At 43.5% G+C, this 21,125-nt stretch overlaps 2 protein-coding genes across 2 annotated transcripts; both read right to left on the reverse strand.

The window, feature by feature from the left end:
• Window positions 1-315: 315 nt before the first annotated feature.
• On the reverse strand, window positions 316-2,097 carry LOC142498065 (indolethylamine N-methyltransferase-like). Its single transcript, XM_075606573.1, has 4 exons — window positions 1,950-2,097; window positions 1,576-1,783; window positions 1,288-1,297; window positions 316-738 (listed from the first exon to the last, which is right to left on the reverse strand). The coding sequence occupies exons 1-4, from the start codon at window positions 2,095-2,097 to the stop codon at window positions 316-318; spliced, it is 789 nt and encodes a 262-aa protein (XP_075462688.1).
• A 9,550-nt stretch (window positions 2,098-11,647) lies between these two features.
• Window positions 11,648-13,372, reverse strand: LOC142498066 (indolethylamine N-methyltransferase-like). The gene is made up of 3 exons (XM_075606574.1): window positions 13,225-13,372; window positions 12,840-13,047; window positions 11,648-12,077 (listed from the first exon to the last, which is right to left on the reverse strand). The coding sequence occupies exons 1-3, from the start codon at window positions 13,370-13,372 to the stop codon at window positions 11,648-11,650; spliced, it is 786 nt and encodes a 261-aa protein (XP_075462689.1).
• Window positions 13,373-21,125: the final 7,753 nt, after the last annotated feature.

Below are 21,125 nucleotides of genomic sequence, written 5' to 3' on the forward strand. Positions count from 1 at the left end.
CATGCACCCTAGACACCACCGTAGAGTGGGGGGGAAGCAGGGTTACATAACCTTATTCTAATTCTAACATATTAGTAAAGATAATGTAAATAATACAGAATAAAGGTCTTATCATACATGTACATATACTGTAGGTACAGAGATAAATATATGCATACATATACTTCCCTGTCATGTCGCTGTAGTTACACTAAATGTTTACAATTCCTAGAAATATGGTAATTTCTTTTAATATAAGTAGCCATTGAGATGTTTGCAGTTATTTTGCCATTCAGTAGGTAAAGTGTCAGATAAATTGTTGTACAACTTTAATCACTAAACCTCCCTCTCCTTCCGTGCTATCATAAACATAACATGGTCATAATCTGAGAAATTGCTGGTCTTTTTAGTAGGTAATGCTTCCAAATTCTCAATGATGAATCCTGCATCACAAACAGCCTCTCTTATAAACTCCTCATCATATGACAGACAGAAGAACTTGTGCTCACCAATCATATAGCATGACATATTATATGCACCTGCCAGTAACATGTGTCCCCCAATTTTTAGCATTGACGCTAGTTTTTTCAGATTGCTACGGTAAGCCTGGTGGTCTTTGCTAACAACCTGTAAGACACCAAGGCAGAGCAGACAGTCCATCTGTGGCAGGACTACAGGCTCTAAAGGGTTATCTTTGGTGAGATCACATTTGACAACGCGTTTCACTGCTCTTCTTGCTTTGTCTTCCTTTCCTTGCCACTCCTCGCTGAAATGACAAAATCAAAAAGGATCACATGGCAGTTTTGGAGCAAAAAGTGGTACATGCAGAAAAAATGTACATGTGTCACTGAAATGACTAATAGAGATGGATGAATATTTTTGATGAATTTGTATCTGCAGCAGACCGTCTGGTTCCTTTCCTCCATGGATTTAAGCAGTTCAATTTCAAAAAGGGCTCTCTCCCAAACCATTGCCACATCCTATCCCCCCTCCTGACTGACACACCCTATCACCCCTCCCCACTGACAAACTCTCGCACCCCCCACTGACATACTCTCGCCACTTCCCCACTGAAACTTTTTCACCTTCACCACTGACACTCTCTCCTCCCCCCACTGACACTCTCTCTCACCCCCAACCCACTGACACTCTCCCCCCACATGACACTTTCTCTGCCCCTCTCCCCACTGACACTCTCTTCCTGCCCTAACTGACTCACTCTCTCTCCCCACACCTGACACTCTCTATCCCTCTCCCCACTCACAGTCTATATCCCCCCTCACACTCTCTCTCCCTCCCCCCACTGACACTTTCTCTACTCCTTCCCTCATTGACACTCTCTTCCTCCTCAACTAACACTCACCCACCCACTTGACACTTTATCTCCCCCTCTCGCTACTGACACTCTCTCTCCCCTTCCCCCCACTGACTCTCCCCCTCCCCTCACTGACACACTTCCTTCCCCCATCTGACACTTTTTCACCCACCCACTGCCACTCTCTCTCCCCAAATTTACACTCTCTCAACACTGACTCTCTCTCTCCATACTGACACTCTCTCCCTCTCCCCACATTGACACACTGAAATACACTTTACCTCTTTCCTTCCAGCTCACAAACTAATTTTGCAGTGTGAGACCAGTCAGCAGCTCCGGGCTCCTTGTTCTTCCACATTTCAAATTCCCTGATATTTGCGTCAGTAAATTCAATCACATTGATCTCTTTGAAGAAATCACAGACAGTTAAGAGATGGAAAGCGAGTGGTCCCACGGAAACATCGAGCAGGGTTTCCCCTCTCACACGACCTGCACCCAATGATTAGACAATACACATTTTTTTTACAACATTGTTTTTCACATTAGCAAATTATTGAACAGAATACAGCACAAGTGCTTATTCACATACTTCAGTTCCCCAAACATTTTGATAATATTTTACAGTAACTTCAATATCAACTATAAATGAACGTACCTGAAGAGAACGTTTTAAACAATTGTGTAATAGGATATAAAACCACCTCCTCAAACATATCATTATTTCCATTATAGCAATATGTATCTATAAACCCTCTGGGATCAAACTCTTCATCATGGTAATGCTTGTGGAGACTGGAATCCATTGTGCGTCTCCTTGGTGAAACGTTGCTGCTACTTCTGTGTAGCAAGTTTTGAAGCCTCAAGTTGTAGCTTGAGAAGGTAGAACAGTAGAAGCTCGGTTGGCATCGCAGTATTTCAGCAATTATCAGAGCATGTGATAAGCTTCTGTACAAACATTCACATGGGGCGGTGCTAATTCATGTTTGCTAATGTTGTTGCCTGAATAATGACACATGACACTAAAATTGTGCAATTATTGGGGTCTACGGTATGTATCATCAAGTCTGTCTGCACTAAAAACTATAGCATTTTGTTAGTGTTATTCACCCCAGATGTATGAGAGGTATAAGTTGCACTTTCACACGTGGTTTGAGTTAAAAATAATGTGTTTGGGAAGTGTTTTTTTTATTTCTTCAAATGTTACCGTGTTTTTGATTTGGTTCCGGTTTCACAAAAACTCAATTTGTTTGGTTTTGGATTTTGGATTTCTTCCAAATAATGGAAATAAAATCAAAATAAGCAGCAAATGCTAAAACAGGGTTGTCACAGGAGACCGGGCAATTTACACATTTTTACCAGGATCATGCTTGAGCAAAACAAGTTAATGAAGTAAATTGTAAATTTATTCACAGGAAAAGGCAAACACACAATGTTACACAAACTACAGCAAAAATATACACTTACTTAGGAATTTTGGTAACAATCTAGACTCTCCAAGGTGCATGGAATCATAACCTTGATAACAGGTGCAAAAACAGGACAGAAAATATTCCAGGCAGCTTTCGCTGCAACAGCCCTTTTCTTGCTGGAGACTTGAAACTGGACACTTAGAATCTGAGAATCTTAGAAGACTTGAGTACTATGAGAGACCTTGGAGAACCCACATCTGATGGGCGCAAGGGGTTATAATACCTCTGACTTTCATTCAAAAAATACTATAGCTTAATCGAAAGCGTGATATATTTCTCCGCAGCCAATCAGAGATAAGCTGGTAGACACAACAGGGTTACCTGGAAATCTCCTCCTCCCCCTGTGAAGAAGCGAGTGGAACGCGCAAAAGGATCGACAGGGCATAGTGATGTCATCACATTGACGGTCACGTGGGACGTGACGGAGCGTGCATACAGCTCCTATTACTGAGGAACACGGAAGAGCGCTACATACACTGGGCAACTACTACACTGCTGTCCTGGCAGCAATAATAACAATCAGGTCGTATGTTTCCTGCTTTGTTGCAGGCTACCTTTGCCCAGTACATCTGTTGAGTGACAATAGTGGGGATATATTGCCTCAGGTGTACACTTGATTTTCTGTACCCTAATCATACCATTATAAGAATACTTACCATCTGATAATTGTGACATATTAATGTCTTTTCGGGGTATGCTTTACCCTTAACAGTATGGGTTTGCCATCTGTATATATGCTGTTCTTTTGCATGATGTTCTGGTGAGGCTATTAGCCGTGTTAATATATTTTGGACCCTAACCCCATATATATCTCTATGGGGCTATAAGTATAGATTCAAACTAATATCTACAATCACCATACTTTTCCGTCTTGCCCACTAGGGGATCTATTTTAGTTTTTTCTATTTGGTTGTAATTTTATGCATTTCGTCAGATTTTATTGTTAAATACATTTGTTTGTCGTGTCATAGTTTAGGTGGGACCTTCCCATTTGGTTCGTGTATATACCTTCAAATTATTGGTACTAGTTAATATACTGGTACTTTATGTATACTATATTATACTACGTAATGAGTGCAGCTTGCATGGACTTTTAGTGACCCCCTTGGTCACTGAGTTGTGTTTTGTTTACCTGGAAATCTGAATGAACCAAGGGGCATGGGCAATTTGGCTCCTCTGGACCTGGTTCCTTCAATGCCACCCGCAGTGACAGGCTCCTGCCAGTCGGTGGGATCAATGGATTAATGGGTACATTTTTAGGGAAACCAGCAACTCTGGGCCCTTACTAGATAGACACAATCTGACAACACTTTTTCCGCAACCCCTCTCCCCCCCTTCCTGAAATTAATACCACAGCAATCCCTGCTTGCTGGAATAACTGGAAAGGTTAAAACACAAACATTCTTTATTGTCACATAATTACAGGTAATGCTTTTACAACAGTTGGGTCCAAGAGCTTACACTCCTGAACCCCAAAACACAGATCAGAGGTAACCAAACTGACATAACCTTTTACTCCGGGGACCCCCTGCTCATGTACACTAGTAATAACATTTTAATTTAAAAATGTTTTTTTTCTGATGAGATTTGCGCAGAGAGATGCGTCTCACTCTCTCTGCAGCAGATAGAACTCGCCGGGTGAGCCATTTTCGGAGGGCATATCATCTTGCCGCCGGCTACTCGCCATTTTTGGAAATGTTGCTCTAACTGGTATTCATGATACTGATAACACAGTGAATGACCAATGCAAGGTTTTTAACAATCCGACCAAATCCTGTGTCCCCCATTTAACAACCAGTGTGTCCCCAGCAGAACTACTGTAGGAGGCTAAAACCTTGGTACTTTTTCATCTATTGACCCAGGGGTCCCAAACATTATGGAAATTCTTAACCGCATGAGTTTCTCCATTAGCCGCATTTCATTGGTTCTCTGTATGGCCGCCCTTTGGAAAAGTAACAATGTTTTTTCCATGGCGATGAAATATAGCATCTGACTGTCGTTAGAATATGGGAGATTAATTTAACTCAGTATCTCTGTACTTCTGGAATGAACCTCCACATATGGGCCTTATCAAATATCTGGCCACAGTTCCTTCAGCACCAACCAATGGCATGTGGAAATATCTGGCTTTATCTTTTGGGCATAAGGTACCATCTGAATATTATGAAGAATCCGGTAGGTAAAAAAGTGAAGCACAACGTGGAAAAAATATGGGGCCACAAACCAAAGGCTAAATTAAAAATACCTTTATTAACTCTGGTGACAGCATGGAGTAAACTTTACTCTCACACAAGATTATAGATACTCAATGAGGTTTTTATGTCCATCTATAAGCAAGTTGAATATCCTGAGCAGTTATATATCATTTGCCATTATTGATTCATGGATCTTGAGCATTGATACTTAGAACATTGTTCTTTTCTCCATATGGTGTACCATCTGAATATTACTTTGTATATGTTCTCCCTAGCTGTGGTACATATAGAGGCCTTTAATGCAATCTCCCAGGTGTACTCATTTGAAATATCGCTTTGGAGATCTATTTCTTGGTTCCTCATATAGTTGTGGCTTGAACGGACTCCAAGGGGGATTAACTCCTCATATAACATCGATATTATCCCTTTCTGGTAGCTCTTATTTCTATGAAGCCCCCCCAAACGGCAGATTATTAAATGTCTAATATGAAGATACCTAATACTTCAGAGTTTGATAGGGAATATTTCTAGATTAACGTCTCAAATTTGTATAATCTTCCCATATATAGCACGTTCCCACTATCAAGAATATTCCCGTTTTTCCAATCATTGTACTTAATTGTGCTGTACCCCGAGGGGACCTTTGGGTTGTGAAATAAGGGAAGAAGTCTGGATGGGGATGAGAACATTTTTCATTTTGATTAAACCAAAATCCATATCTTAAATGTAAACGTTATCATTTCCCCATTAAATGTAGCAGAGATATTTTTTTAAATCCTTTTCTAATCACAGATAAGGCCTTAATGCAATTGGTAATAAATGTGGATTCTATGTCTACCCAACCATAAAGCCTCATTCCCGAATGCCAGCATGTAATTTGTCTCCGGTGTTGTGGCTTGAACGGACTCCAAGGGGGATTAACTCCTCATATAACATCGATATTATCCCTTTCTGGTAGCTCTTATTTCTATGAAGCCCCCCCAAACGGCAGATTATTAAATGTCTAATATGAAGATACCTAATACTTCAGAGTTTGATAGGGAATATTTCTAGATTAACGTCTCAAATTTGTATAATCTTCCCATATATAGCACGTTCCCACTATCAAGAATATTCCCGTTTTTCCAATCATTGTACTTAATTGTGCTGTACCCCGAGGGGACCTTTGGGTTGTGAAATAAGGGAAGAAGTCTGGATGGGGATGAGAACATTTTTCATTTTGATTAAACCAAAATCCATATCTTAAATGTAAACGTTATCATTTCCCCATTAAATGTAGCAGAGATATTTTTTTAAATCCTTTTCTAATCACAGATAAGGCCTTAATGCAATTGGTAATAAATGTGGATTCTATGTCTACCCAACCATAAAGCCTCATTCCCGAATGCCAGCATGTAATTTGTCTCCGGTGCAGTGGCATAACCACCATGCTGCTAAACCCTACAATATGAGGTGGGCCAGAGAGTGCAGGGGGCCAGCACTGGAAGTTGATTTCAAGTTCTGCGTCCCCAGGTAATATGTGTGTTTATGAGAAATTGTTGGGGAGAGATGTGAACAGATTTCTAAATAGTCAAAAACAGTGGTAGGTTATATGTCTCAATTATGATATTTATCACAACCTTAGCGCTCAAAAGCAAATTTCTTGCAGAACATCATGTAACCTAGATTCAATACCAACTAGATATATTGTCCATCGTCCTGCTGCCCAGAAGACTTGTAGGTTAGTTCAAAAATGGCCTCCTTGAATACGGTCTAGAAAAAAAGTCCCCCTATCTGCAGCCTCTATTTTCTTATAGGCTGTTTGAACAGCTTCTTTCTCGTAACTACTTACAAATGTGTTAGTCAATTTGTCTGCTTGCTCCCTAAATGTTTCTATTTGAGAACAATTTCTACGCAGATGTGCGCTATTTTATATATAAAATAAAGGAGTCAAGATCAGGGGAACATCTTAAAATCTATATAACGATATGGCACCACAGATTAAAAAAGTGTTGAGAAAACACTGGGGAATACTGATGAGGGACGAACATCTGAAAACCATAATCCCACAACACCCACGGGTAATCTTCAAGTGAGCACAGAACCTTAAACAGGTCCTGGCTCCACGTCAAGATAGGGCCAAAGCAACACAAAATTGGATCAAAGGCCTAAATGGCTACAATGTCTGCAACAATTGCAGAGGTTGCCAGTATTGTGAGAGAGGTAAAATCTTTAAATCCAATGTTAGAAAAGGATTTGTACAATCAAAAATAATTTATAAAATGTAGTAGTGACCACGTGATATATCTTCTTTAATGCTCTTGCAGCCTGCAGTATTTGGGAAGAACAACAGTAGCAGGCCGCTTAAAAGAAGATTAGCGGAGCACATTAATAACATCAAAAATGGTTTAAAAACACAGTGTGTCCAATCATTTTTTGCTGGTACATGGGCAAAATGGTTAATTTGTAAGGACATAGAATGGCCAGATACAAATTAGAGGGGGGGGGGGGGGGGCAGTAGAATCACACACATTTCCAAGAGGGAAACATATTGGATATACCAACTGAAGACACTGTCCCTCCTGGGCCTGAACCTAGATTTCAATCTGGGATCTTCATAGAGAGTGAAAGTTGGGGTGCTCCCATTTAATTGAGAGCTTGTATAAGTCTTCTCCAATTAGAATCACATTTGAAACACAATATCTCCATTTAAGTCTATAAAATTATACATTAGAATAATTTTGTGTAAAAATGAACAGTGTCGCCAGGTGTAATGTTGTTCTCTATGTATTTTTGGGTATAATTCATGGTTACATTTATGCAGATCATGTGATTATGTCCATATACTCATAATCTGCTTTATTTTAATGTATACAAGAATTGCTATTTGCTCATATGACTATACATATACCTAACAACTGTATTATAATACCATGTAGAATGGACTTTAATGATTATTTCACCAAGTATTCCTCCATGTGTATTATATTATTATTCAAGGATATATATATATATATGAAGGTTAGGTAAATATGTCTTTATACATACAGTACTGTCTCGTATTTATGCATGTAAGTACTGCTATTGATAATTTGCTCATATATCTGTGTGAATACATGCATACCTATTAGTAATATTAATTAGGAGGTCAGCTGAGCAAGATAAAAGTTTCCCATGGGATATAATAATTCAGCATTGACTATTTAAAGATCTGCAACACTCCTCAATTACAATGCCCCTGACGAAGAGAACAGGTGTTTTTGAAACGCGGAGTGCGCATGTGCGGGAAGAACACTGAACTGATCACATTAGCCCTGAGCTGGTAAGGAGAGACGTTCCCTCAGCGAGACCCGCGTTACAGCTGACATACTCAGACAGAGCGGAGGGGGATAGAGATCAAGGCGGAACATAGGAGTATGCACGCGGACCACGTGATGACATCATAGCGGTCCAAGCACGAGTACAATCCCGAAAGTGAAGTGTACATACTCCATCGCGGACACACCACTATCCCCAAAGGTGCACCCTGTGAGACGGTGAGATGGATGAGACGGGACGCTGGGCAGAGGGTACTTATTGTCCGGAGAGCCGAAAGGAAAGGGGCTGGTGACGACCTTAATGTTCACACGGTTCTAATTTTATAGGGAATTCGTGAGTGATATTCCAATTGTTTTTATTTGTTTTTTTTTTTATAGTAAAGTGTTTCATACGATATTGTCTTATGGTCTTTTCTATTGTTTTTTATACATATGGCTAGTGAGGTTGCTGTATTCCTTCTGAAGAGGATCTGATTAACTTAGAAGTTCTGTTCCATTCATTGTTCACCTTTTCAAGCCATCCTTCTTCACTTTGGTGTTGGTATATACATTGGTCTCATAAGTTATATGGGATCTCTTAGGGGATAAACATCTTCTCTCTGTGGATATACTCCATTGGTATATTGGGTAGTGGCACATACGCCTAGAAGTGCACATAGAGGTGACCAATAATTATATAGACGGGTCTATATTGATTTATTGATTGATATGCGCTTTTGTTGTTCTTTTTTCCACATATCGATAGGAGAATAACATCATCATTGATAGGTTATATGTCTCGTCTCCTATTTTAATACCTTTAATATTGGGATTCTCCTCCAGGGAGTTTAAGGATTGCAGTAGGATTTTTGGAAAGAGCTTGTACCCCCCTAAGGTCTGACTCTTCAAAGTCAAATGCTTCTAGTCTCTTATTTGGGAATCTCCATTTGATCCTATTGAATGCCTTTTTTGCGTCTAGGCTTAATAGAATTGCTTTGAGTCTAGTGTGGTTGACATAATCTAGAATATTTATAATTTTCCTAATGTTATTCTACGCCTGGCCCTCGCTGATAAACCCCACCTGCTCATAGTGTTTTAGTATGAAGGATTGGATTTCATCTATTGACAGAGAACTTACAGTACTACAGATCATAAGATCTGTGTTTAGCAGGGAAATCACTCTTAGCCTGTCACAGCTAATTGGGTCTTTACCATCGTTATGGAGTATCACAGTGCTCACTCCTGTCATCTGTTTCGGGATCTGCTCACTCTACAAAAATGTATTAAAAATATCTACAGCTCAACCCCGTTATAGCGTGATCCGTGAATTAAAAAAAAAAAAAAAAAATTGAATTTTTTTTTTTGGATTTTGTTTAGCACACTACACACACTCACAGCACCAGAACACACTGCACACACTCATTTCATACACTCACAGCACACTGAACACACTGCACAGCACACACTGCACAGCACACTGCACACACTGCACACACTGCACACACTCACAGCACACTGCACACACTCACAGCCTGCATACACTGCACACACTCACAGCACACTGCAAACACTCACAGCACACACAGCACACTGCACACTCACTGCACATTGCACACTGCGCACACTGCATACACTCACAGCACACTGCACACACATACACTGCACACACTACAGCACACTGTACACACTCACAGCACACTGCACACACTCAGAGCACACTGTATACACTAACAGCAAGCTGCACACACTCACGGAACACTGCACACACAGCACATTGCACACACCACACTCACAACACACACACCACCCTCCCACTCCCCCTCCCTACCTTTTGGTGTCGGCTGCTGAGATCGGAGCGGGGCTGGCATCGGGAGGGGGGATGTCGGAGCGGAGATGGCATCGGAGGGGGATGTCGGAGCGTAGTTGGCATCGGGCGGGGGATGTCAGAGCTGGCTGGGGGGGTTGCTAGGAGCGGGTCTGGCGGGGGGTCGGAGCGGAGCTGTCTGGCTGTTGAGGTGGCTGGTCGGAGCGGAACTGGCTAGGGGTGTTGTTTGGAGTGGGGCTGGCTGGGGGGTTGCTTGGAGCATGGCTGGCTGGGGGGTTGCTTGGAGTGGGGCTGGCTGTGGGTGTTGATCGGAGCGTGGCTGGTGGAGGGGTTGATCGGTATGGACTACTGGGGGAAGTGAGGCTGCTAGGGGAAGTTACGGTGGCTGCTGGGGGACGTGTAGGCCTGCCGGCCACCTCTTCCCTCCCTCCCCCCTCCCAATCGGGCGAGCGACGGCCATTTTATTTTAATTATTCAGCGCGACCCTGGTTATAGCGCGGTCGCTTTGGGTGGCCCCCGAGGACCGCGCTATAACGGGGTTGAGCTGTATTAAAATTGGGGATAGGATATGAATGTAATTGTTGATGTAAGTTTATGATAAGCCATTTTGGTATCTTAAAAAGGCTTGATAACTTCTAATATTTTCAGTTTGTTATTTTAGAATTTAGGGTCTTAAACTCGTCTTTTTACAATTTTTAAAGATTATATTTTATCAAATATATACTGTATCTATTATTAACTCAGCGCTAGAGTGTTTGGCTCTGCGGAGTCCACATTATATACAGTATCTTAGAGTAGAATTTGTGAGTCAGTGTGCGTCAGTGTGCGTCAGTGTGCGTCAGTGTGCGTCAGTGTTAGTCAGTGTGGGGGATATACATCATTTCTGGATTGAGGATATTTTTCGTTATACATAATTTCCTCATTAAACCAGAAAATCACTAACATTTGTGTTTTAGACCCTAACCCTCTAAGTTTATTGGCTAGGATCTTGTCCCCCTTATTACCCTTATCATAATAACATCACTTAGTCTTCTGTAAAGAGTTTTCTGTGACTTCCAGGTGACAGGTGACTCTTTCTAAGTTCCTCGCTAGCTTGGGTTACGCTAATCGCCATGTTTTGAAATGTTGCTCTCGCAGGGATTAGGCCATTCCTGCATACTGCGAGGGCAACACGCACAAAACATGGCGAGTTCAAACCCCTGGCGAAAGCACTTTTTAGCTGCTTAGTGCATGACCCCCTTAGTCTTCTGTAAAGCATTTGCTATGTCTTCCAGGTGACACTTTCTAAATTCATCGCTAGCTTGGGTTACATTTTTATTGTATAACTTTATTCTAATTCTAACATAGTAAAGATAATGTAAAGAATACATAATAAAGGTCTTGTCATACATGTACAAATACTGTAGGTACAGAGATAAATATATGCATCCACATACTTCCCTGTCATGTCACTGCAGTCACACTTAAAAATAAAAATTCCTAGAAATATGGTAATTCATTTTTTTTTATAAGTAGCCATTGAGATGTTTGCTGTATTTTTGCAATTCAGTAGGTAAGGTGTCAGATAAATTGTTGTATAACTTTAATCACTAAACCTCCCTCTCCTTGCGTGCTATCATAAACATAACATGGTCATAATCTGCAACATTGCTGGTCTTTTTAGTAGGTAATGCTTCCAAATTCTCAATGATGAATCCTGCATCACAAACAGCTTCTCTTATAAACTCCTCATCATGTGACAGACTGAAGAACTTGTGCTCACCAACCATATAGCATGAATTATTATATGTCCCCATCAGTAATATGTGTCCCCCAGTTTTTAGCATTGACGCTAGTTTTTTCAGGTTGTTACAGAAAGCCTGGTGGTCCTTGCTAACAATTTGTAAGACACCAATGCATAGCAGACAGTCCATCTGTGGCAGGACTACAGGCTCTAAAGGGTTATCTTTGGTGAGATCACATTTGACAACACGTTTCACTGCTTTTCTTGCTTTGTCTTCCTTTCCTTGCCATTCCTCGCTGAAATGACAAAATTAAAAATGATCACATGGCAGTTTTGGAGCAAACAGTGGTACATGCAGAAAAAATGTACACGTGTCACTCAAATGACCAATAGAAATGAATGAATATTTGAGATGAATTTGTATCCGCAGCAGATAGGCCAGTTACTTTGGTCCATGGATTTAAGCGGTTCAATTTTATAAAGGGCTCTCCCCACCCATTGTCACATCCTATCCCCCCTCCCACTGACAAACTATCACACCTCCCACTGACACACTCTCCCCACCTCCCCACTGAAACTTTCTTCCCCACTTTCCCCACTGACACACTCTCTCCTCCCCCCAATGACACTCTTTCTCCACCTTCACTGACACTCTCTCACCCCCTCCCCACTGACACTCTCTCCCCCCACATGACACTTTCTCTACCCCTCCCCCCACTGACACTCTTTATCCCCCCTGACACTCTCTCTCCCTCCCCCCACTGACACTTTCTCTACCCCTCCCCAAATTGACACTCTCTTCGTCCCCCAACGGACACTCTCCCCCCCACGTGACACTTTATCTCCCCCTCTCCCCACTGACACTCTCTCTCCCCTTCCCCCCACTGACACTCTTCCTTCCCCCATCTGACAATTTCTCTCCCCCTTCACTGACACTATCACCCCCATCCCACTGCCACTTTCTCTCCCCAAATTGACACTCTCTCAACACTGACTCTCACTCTCCACACTGACACTCTCTCCCTCTCCCCACCTTGATACACTGAAATATACTTTACCTCTTTCCTTCTAGCTCACAAACTATTTTTGCAGCGTGAGACCAGTCAGCAGCTCCAGGCTCATTGTTCTTCCACATTTCAAATTCCCTGATATTTGCGTCAGTAAATTCTATCACATTGATCTCTTTGAAGAAATCACAGGCGGTTAAGAGATGGAAAGCTGTTGGTCCCACGGTAACATCGAGCAGGGTTTCCCCTCTCACACGACCTGCACCCAACGGTTAGAAAAAAGGAAAATACACATTTTTGACAACACTGTTTTTCACATTAGCAAAGTATTGAACAGAATACAGCACAAGTGCTTATTCACATACAGTACTTAATTTCCCCAAACATTTTGATAATATTTTACATTAACTTCAATATCAACTATAAATGAACGTACCTGAAGAGAACGTTTTAAACAATTGTGTAATAGGATATACAACCGTCTCCTCAAACATATCATTAGTTCCATTATAGAAATATGTATCGATAAACCCTCGGGGATCAAACTCTTTATCATGGTAATGCTTGTGGAGACTGGAATCCATTGTGCGTCTCCTTGGTGTAACGATCCTGTTACTTCTATGTTGCACGTGTAGAAGCCTTAAGTTGCAGCTTGAGAAGGTAGAATAGTAGAAGCTCGGTTGGCATCACAGTATTTCAGCAATTATCAGAGCATGTGATAAGCTTCTGCACAAACATTTACATGGGATGGTGCTGATCCGTGTTTGCTAATGTTGCCTGAATAATGACACATGACACTAAAATTGTGCAATTATTGTGGTCTACGGTACGTATCATCAAGCCTGTCTGCACTAAAAGCGATAGCATTTTGTTAGTGTGATTCACGCCAGATGTATGAGAGGTATGGGGGAGAGGGGGAGTGGATGGGCGCTTCTTGAACAAATGGGAATAATAATAAGTGACAAAGTGTTATAAATATAACAACAGTGCAAAAACTTTAAATGTGAATAATATGACTACCACCAACCCTTGGTGAAATATGGCAATATAAAAATACAACATGAAGTATAGCTGCTCCACACCCTCAAAAGGGACTGGTCTATGTCCCAGTGGTTTGCAATTTATTTTCTTCTGTGTGATGTCCAGTGATATATGAAATATAAAATGTCAATAATAGTGCAGATGGTAATAATTTGTAGTGTATCAGTCTGTAGGCTCTGATAATGTTTCACTCACAAGAATCCTGGTGTAAGATACATGTCAGAGACTCTTCTCTCTCAGTGGGTAGGAATGGTATAGATCGTAAAATATAGGGACAAAAAAGCCACAATCGTGTGTATTATACGACCAATTGTATTCAAACAAGAAAAATAAGAGTAATCTCACTCACATTTCAAATAGACAAACATGCTAAGGCTTCCACACGTCTCGCTCGCGTCTCGTCCTCTGCTTCTGCATACGTCACTACTGGATGTAGATACAGGTAAGGGCGGAAGATATTTTACGATCTACACCATTCCTACCCACTGAGGGATTTCCTGGGATATCGATCCCCCAAAGGGCTCTAGTCAGAGGAGAATAGTATGAGAGGTGTACAGTAAGTGACACTTTCACACATGGTTTGAGTTAAAAATAATGTTGTGTTTGGGATGTGGATTTTTATTTCTTCAAATGTTTTCGTGTTTTGGATTTGGTTCCAGGTTCACAAAAACTCCATTTGTTTGGTTTCGGATTTCTACCAAATAATGGAAAAAAATTAAAATAAGCAGCAAATGCTAAAACAGGGTTGTCACAGGAAGCCAGGCAATTTGCACCTTTTTACCAGGATCATGCATTGAGCAAAACAAGTTAATGAAATAAATTGTAAATTTATTCACAGGAAAAGGCAAACACACAATGTTACACAAACTACAGCAAAAAGACACACTTACTTGGGAATTGCGGTAACAATCTAGACTCTCCTAGGTACAGGGAATCATAACCTTTATAACAGTTACAAAAAAGGACAGAAAATATTCCAGGCAGATTCCGCTGATACAATCCTTTTCTTTTTCCACAAAAAGGTTTTTATTAGATTACAGTACATTGCATACATTGGCTACCAACCCGCTGTCTTTCTTTAATGTACCTAAACCCAATTTTTTATTTTTCCAACGTCCTCCGTCTAGACACAGACATACCGGGTAAACCAACTCACGTACCTACCAAACAATACAGACACAGAGGGGGGTGGGGGAGGGGGGGAGGGGGGAGAGCCCAGAGCCTTCTGTGTGTTCACCAACTATACTCTTGCCTTTCCTCTGCAATGCAGAGCTGCCTTCAATTGTGGCGACCCTATTTACCATCTTCCCTACCGGTACCCCTTCTACGCGTTGTCTGTACTGGCGCTTCGTAGGAGAATGCATCTAGGTGTATTATGGCATGATGGTGGTGGCATTCACCCCGGGGATGTCTGAGTGGTCCAGCCACTTGGTCCAGATTTTGAGGAAATTTGTGCCGGTGTCGTTGACCAGACTTGTCAACTGTTCCATCCGGCAGATATACCAGATTCTGTTCCGAATTTTTGTAATCGTGGGTAAGTCTGGTAGCTTCCACAAAGCTGCGAGTTCGCACCGCATGGCTGTTGCAAAGTGTGCAATCAGTTTTTGTGCCGGTCTGCCTATTCCCTGAGTGCGCCTGCCCAGCAGGAACAGCCAGGGGTCCAGGGGGACCGGTTGTCCGAGAATACTCGTTAGCCAATCCTGGATTTCCTCCCATAAAGGAGCCACTTTGGGGCAACCCCACAGCATGTGAAGCAAGTCTGCCTGTTCCCCGCATTGTTTTTGGCACAATGGGGGGTAATCTTTGACGAACTTTGCTAATCGTGTTGGGGTGAGATACCACCTCATTAAGACTTTATATGCATTCTCCTTCAAGGTGGTGCATATTGAGCTTTTCGCTGCTGCCAGTACTATTGTGGACCAGTCTTTGTCTTCTACTGTCTCCCCTAAGTCCGTTTCCCATTTGATTCTATAGTTAAGTTTAGTGTCAACGTCCTGCCTTGGGCAGACCACCTCTCTGTATATCCGAGAAGTGAGTCCCGTGGTGTCCGTGCCTCTGGAACACAGCTGCTCAAAATTTGTTCGCTTGGGGCGTTTGGGAATTTTCGTGTAAAATGCTCTCACCTGGAGGTATCTAAAAAATTCAGAATTAAGCATTTCTGTTTCTGATCGAATTTGTTCGAATGTTTTGATAGCTTGGCCTCCCTCCAGGTGTAGTAGCCTAGTGAGGCCTTTTGCTTTCCAGACCGCTATGTTCTTGCGTAACATACCCGGAGCGAAATCAGGGTTCCCCGTAATCGGGGTCATAAGAGTGTGCTGGGTTGTTAGGGCACACTTGTGTTTGGTGTTCTCCCAAGTAGCCAACGAGAATTCACTGCGGCCAGCGGCTCACTCAAGGTCTTATATATCTTTTTTGGTAGCCAAATTAGGTCTTGTATATCTACGGGGTCACAGCATGCTGTTTCTAACTCAACCCATCGTTGCAGGCTAGAATGCATGTGCCACTGAATAATTTGGGTTAATTGGGCCGCTTTGAAGTACGATATCAAGCAAGGTACCCCTAATCCTCCTCTAACTGTTGGCCTAGTGAGAATGCTAGTTTTTATACGTGGTTTTTTATTACCCCAGACGAATTTCACCATAGAGGACTGTAAACGGAGGATGTCGTCTCTGATCACTTGTATCGGAAGGGTCTGGAACAGATACAAGATTCGGGGGAGGAGATTCATCTTAAGGCACTGGATCCTGCCGATCCATGAAATTGTGTGGCCTGACCAGATCCGTAGATCCTCCTTCAGAGTCCTAATTAGCCTAGGGTAGTTGGCCTTGTAGAGGGCGTTGTACTCCTTGGTTATATAGATTCCTAAATATTTAATGGTGGAGGCTTGCCATTTGAAATTAAAATTCAATTCGATTAATTTTTCTGTGACCTTTGGCAGGTTTATATTTAAGGCTTCTGATTTTGGCTGATTAATTTTGAAACCCGAGATCTTATTAAATTCGTCTAGAAGGCTGAAAACATTTGGCAGGGAGGTAAGGGGTTTGGATAACATTAGTATAATGTCATCTGCATACAGGGCCACTTTGTGTGACTGATCCTTGATCTGTATACCTGTTATATCGGGGGAGTTGCGGATGTGTGCCGCTAGGGGTTCTATACATAATGCAAAAATAAGTGGGGACAGGGGGCATCCCTGCCTGGTGCCACTCTTTATTGGGAAATCTTCAGACGGGAAGCCCTGGTGTCTGACCTTCGCCTTCGGTTCCCTATAGAGAGCCAGAATAGCACCCAACATTCTCCCCCCTATGCCAAACACTCTCAGCGTCTCTGTGAGATAGGGCCAATCTATGCGGTCGAAGGCCTTTTCAGCATCCAGACTCAATGCCATAGACGGGATATGTTTTCTATGTGCCAAATCAATTAGGTCTATTATCCATCTGGTATTGTCTGTAGCTTGCCTCCCGCATATGAACCCTACTTGATCGGGGTGGACCAGCTTCGGCATAACTGAATTCAGACGGTTAGCCAGTAATTTCGAGAAAATTTTGGTGTCTGAATTGATGAGGGATATTGGCCGGTAGCTTTTACAGTCAGCTGGGTCCTTCCCTGGTTTGGGGATCACTGTTATAGATGCTTGGAGCATCTGGCTAGGGATAGGGGCACCATCTAAAAATGAGTTAAATAGTCGGGCCAGGTGAGGTACTAAGGTTTTTCTGAATTTTGTATAATAAAGATTAGAGAAACCATCCGGGCCTGGGGCTTTGGATGGCTTTAGTGCTTTTATTACCTCTGATATCTCCTCACCTGAAAAGTCCTCCTGTAATGCTTCCCTTTCCAATCTGCCCAGACTGGGTAGTTTTGCCTCTGTTAGAAATGTTTTCAGCTGCCTATGAATGTTCTCACAATGGGAGACCTTCGCCCCATCGTATAGGGTCTCATAGTATTTTTTGAATTCGTCTACGATTTGTTTGGGGTCAGAAGTAAGGTCACCATTTTTGGTTCGAATTGCTTGAATATGGAAGTTACGGTTACTATTTTTGAGTGTGTTGGCAAGCGGGGTATCTGGCTTGTTCGCCTTTTCGTAGAATTGTCGCCTAGACCAGGTCAGCTCCTTCTCAGCTCGGGAGGACATCAATAAATTTAGTTTTGTTTTAGTGTCGCGCCAGGCCTGTAGGGTCTGCACTTGTTTGTTAGTTTTGTGAAGGGCGGAGAGGGCTGTTAACTCGGATTGGAGAATCTTAATCTTATATTCCCTCGCTTTTTTCCGCCTACTTGCTATTCCTATGAGCTCTCCACGAAGAGTCGCCTTATGGGCCTCCCATATGGTGGATTGGGATGTCACACTACCGACATTCTCCTCAAAGTAGACCCTGATTTTATCCATTACTGCTGTTTCAATTTCACGGATTTTAAGAAGGAACTCATTAAGCTTCCACGTCGCTCCTGGTCTGTCTAGTCTGAAGTCTGTGCACCGCAGCTCTATGGGTGCGTGATCTGACCATGAAATATCATGGATGCCCGTGTGGGAGATCTGCAAAACCATTCTGTTGGATACAAAGAGGTAGTCTATCCTGCTGTATCTGTCGTGTGGGTGTGAATAGAACGTGTACTCTTTTTCTCCTGGGTGCTGTTCACGCCAGATGTCCACTAGTCTGTTTATCCTGAGGCCTTGGGTCCAAGCTGCTCTGCTTTGTGTGTGCTTCGTTTCGCTGGGTGTGCACCTATCAGCCTTAGGGTCTAATGTGAGATTAAAATCACCGCCTAGTACTATACCGCCTTGTGCCACTTTATGTAGGATTGTAAAATATCTCGAAAAGAAGGTATCTGCTCCTTCATTGGGTGCGTATACATTGGCTATTGTAAGAGGTTGTCCTCCCACAGCACCTACTAGTATTAAGAAGCGCCCATTCTTATCTTTTTTTGTTAGTGTTGTGTCAAACGCAAGGCGGTTGTGCAGTAAAATTGCTACCCCTCTTTTCTTTTTATTGGCTGATGCAGAGAGCCATGTTCTATATCTGCTATCCAGAAACTTTGGGGAAATGGTCCTTGAGAAGTGGGTCTCTTGGAGTAGTATTATGTCGGGGTCATGTCGTCGGTAATCTGTTAAGGCTAACTTTCTTTTCAGGGGGCCATTAAAGCCTTTCACGTTATGTGATAAGATAGTAAAATCCTTACCCATTGGTGTTTTCGTTACGATGTGCTGCGTTACCTCTTTCTGTCTGGGTCACGTCTCTCTTCAGAGTGTAGCTCTGTGAGCTGCTTTGTACACTGCTCGTCTGTACAGGGGGGAAACACTGGGGTACACACATCGGGAGCATGGGGGAGACAACAAATAAACATTGATAACTTTCGGCGAATTCAGGGGACCGAGTCCCCTGGGACGCCTGAACTGCCCCTTTTGGGATTCCGGTTCGGGTGGGCTCACCTCTGAACAAGTCAGGATGTGCTTGACCCGTTTCCACCGGCCCACCGGTGTCTTGCATGGGTCCCTTGGGGTCTATCCCCCAAGTATCCATGAGGAGACTCATGGCGACGGCGAGTTGGCAACTACCCCCTCCCCCGCCTCTTCTAACCAGTTTTCATGGCAAACAGTTACAGCCAATGAGACCTTCCAGCATCTCGAAGTTCGCAGGCATAGTCATTTTGTATGTGTCCTATCTATGTGGGCTACGCTTCCTACCTCTCTGCTGGTGCCCTCCATGTAATCACATCGTGCCCCTTTACCCTTATGGGCCTTGGGGTTCTTTATTCCCTCCCCTCTATTCCCTCTAGTGTAGGGACTCTCTCTTCTTGGCCCTCGCCTCAAGTGGTTGTGTCGAGTATGCCTTTCGCCCCTCTGGCTGCTTCCGCGGCTGGAGGCCTCTGCTTTGTACCAACGGGGTCTATCTTACCCTTTCTGGACATTCTCCCTACTACCCCTGCCTCCCCTGGTACCCTAGTGCTGTGTGTCAGGGCTATGTGTGGGTCTTGTGACCCTGTGTTCGTTCCGGGGCATCTGTCCTTCTGGGTCCTGGTTGCGTTTCCGGCGCTCCTGAATGACGTGTGTCCGCTTTTCCCGTCAGCTTGCCTCTACCAAGATGGCCGCGCGGCCATATCCGGTGACGTCTTTCCGGTCTCTGGTCTTTAGCAGCCGGATGTCGACGGAGGCGGACGTCTTCCCGCGCTGGGCCCTTCTTCTTCCGGCGATGCATCTTTCTTCCCGCCAAGAGTCGCGATGCCTCCATCTTTCAGGGATGCGTACCACGAGCCTCTTCCGGGTTGCGGTGCAGCCAATGTCGCCGGGATTGCAGGTAAGTCTGTTACTTTTCAGGTTTGGCCTGGAGCCTTGGGGTAGAGTGTTCTTGTCCCTCAATAGATAGGTGATGTCGTGGCACTATGCAGCCATATTCTGCTGCCCATCACTCCGAGATGCAAGCGGCCTAGGTAACTTGAACTTTGCGCCATAACGTTTAGGCAACCAAACTTTGAAGTGTACAGTTTATTTTGTTAGTGAGTGCTTTGTTCACTCTTTCTCCGGCTCGCTGGTAACTCGAGCCTTCCGGGATGTGCCGGCCTGGCGCCACTCGTTGTCAGGTTCTGCCTCTTTCCGTGGGCCCACGGCTTCTCCGGTTGTCACCCCCAGTCTGCGCAGGAATTCATCCCCTTCCTCTAGGTTTTTCATTGAGGTGGCCCTCCCGTTTTTAATGACTAGCAGGCCAAACGGTAGCGAATAACTCTGTCTCTGAGGAGTCGGGTGATCGGTTGCAGCTTCAGGTGCCTGGCCAGGGTCAGGGGGGACAGATCCTGGAAGAGCTGCATGGATATTCCCTCAAATTGACAGGCTTCTTCTCCTCGAGCTTTTGTAAAGATTGCCTGCCTGGTACGGTAATAATGCGACCGGGCAATCACATCTCTCGGTTGTGCGTTCGCCAGCGGTTTGCTCCTCAGGGCCCTATGGCACCTATCCAGCATTAGCTCTGCCGGCGGGGTATCAGGGAGCAGAGTCGCCATCCATCTTGTGATGAACTCGTCTATCTCTGTTATGTCCTCGGGTATGCCGCGGATACGTATGTTACTCCGGCGGTCCCGGTTCTCAGCATCCTCTTGGCGCTCGGCCAACTCTGTGATTTGATTTTGCAGATGGGAGGAACGCTTCTCTGACTTTTTAATTGTTGTGGAGACAGCCATCATTTTGTCCTCCAGGGCCCCGGTTCTTTCTCCTAGGCCCTGTACCTCTTTCCGTAATTCTTGTATCTCGGCTCTAAATAACGTTTTCATATCGTTATATAGCCGGTCGAAATCACAGCGCCGTACGGG

The sequence above is a fragment of the Ascaphus truei genome, chromosome 6, assembly GCF_040206685.1.
Source record: "Ascaphus truei isolate aAscTru1 chromosome 6, aAscTru1.hap1, whole genome shotgun sequence".
In the NCBI taxonomy this organism is placed as follows: Eukaryota; Metazoa; Chordata; class Amphibia; order Anura; family Ascaphidae; genus Ascaphus; species Ascaphus truei.

Excerpts from the sequence above, each read along its gene's own strand:
- LOC142498066 (XM_075606574.1), bottom strand. The coding sequence starts at position 13,372 with ATGGATTCCAGTCTCCACAAGCATTACCATGATAAAGAGTTTGATCCC. Across the intron at positions 13,048-13,224 it reads GTTTAAAACGTTCTCTTCAG|GTCGTGTGAGAGGGGAAACC; the intron begins GTACGTTCATTT and ends CGTTGGGTGCAG. Across the intron at positions 12,078-12,839 it reads TGTGAGCTAGAAGGAAAGAG|CGAGGAATGGCAAGGAAAGG; the intron begins GTAAAGTATATT and ends TTGTCATTTCAG.
- LOC142498065 (XM_075606573.1), bottom strand. The coding sequence starts at position 2,097 with ATGGATTCCAGTCTCCACAAGCATTACCATGATGAAGAGTTTGATCCC. Across the intron at positions 1,784-1,949 it reads GTTTAAAACGTTCTCTTCAG|GTCGTGTGAGAGGGGAAACC; the intron begins GTACGTTCATTT and ends CATTGGGTGCAG.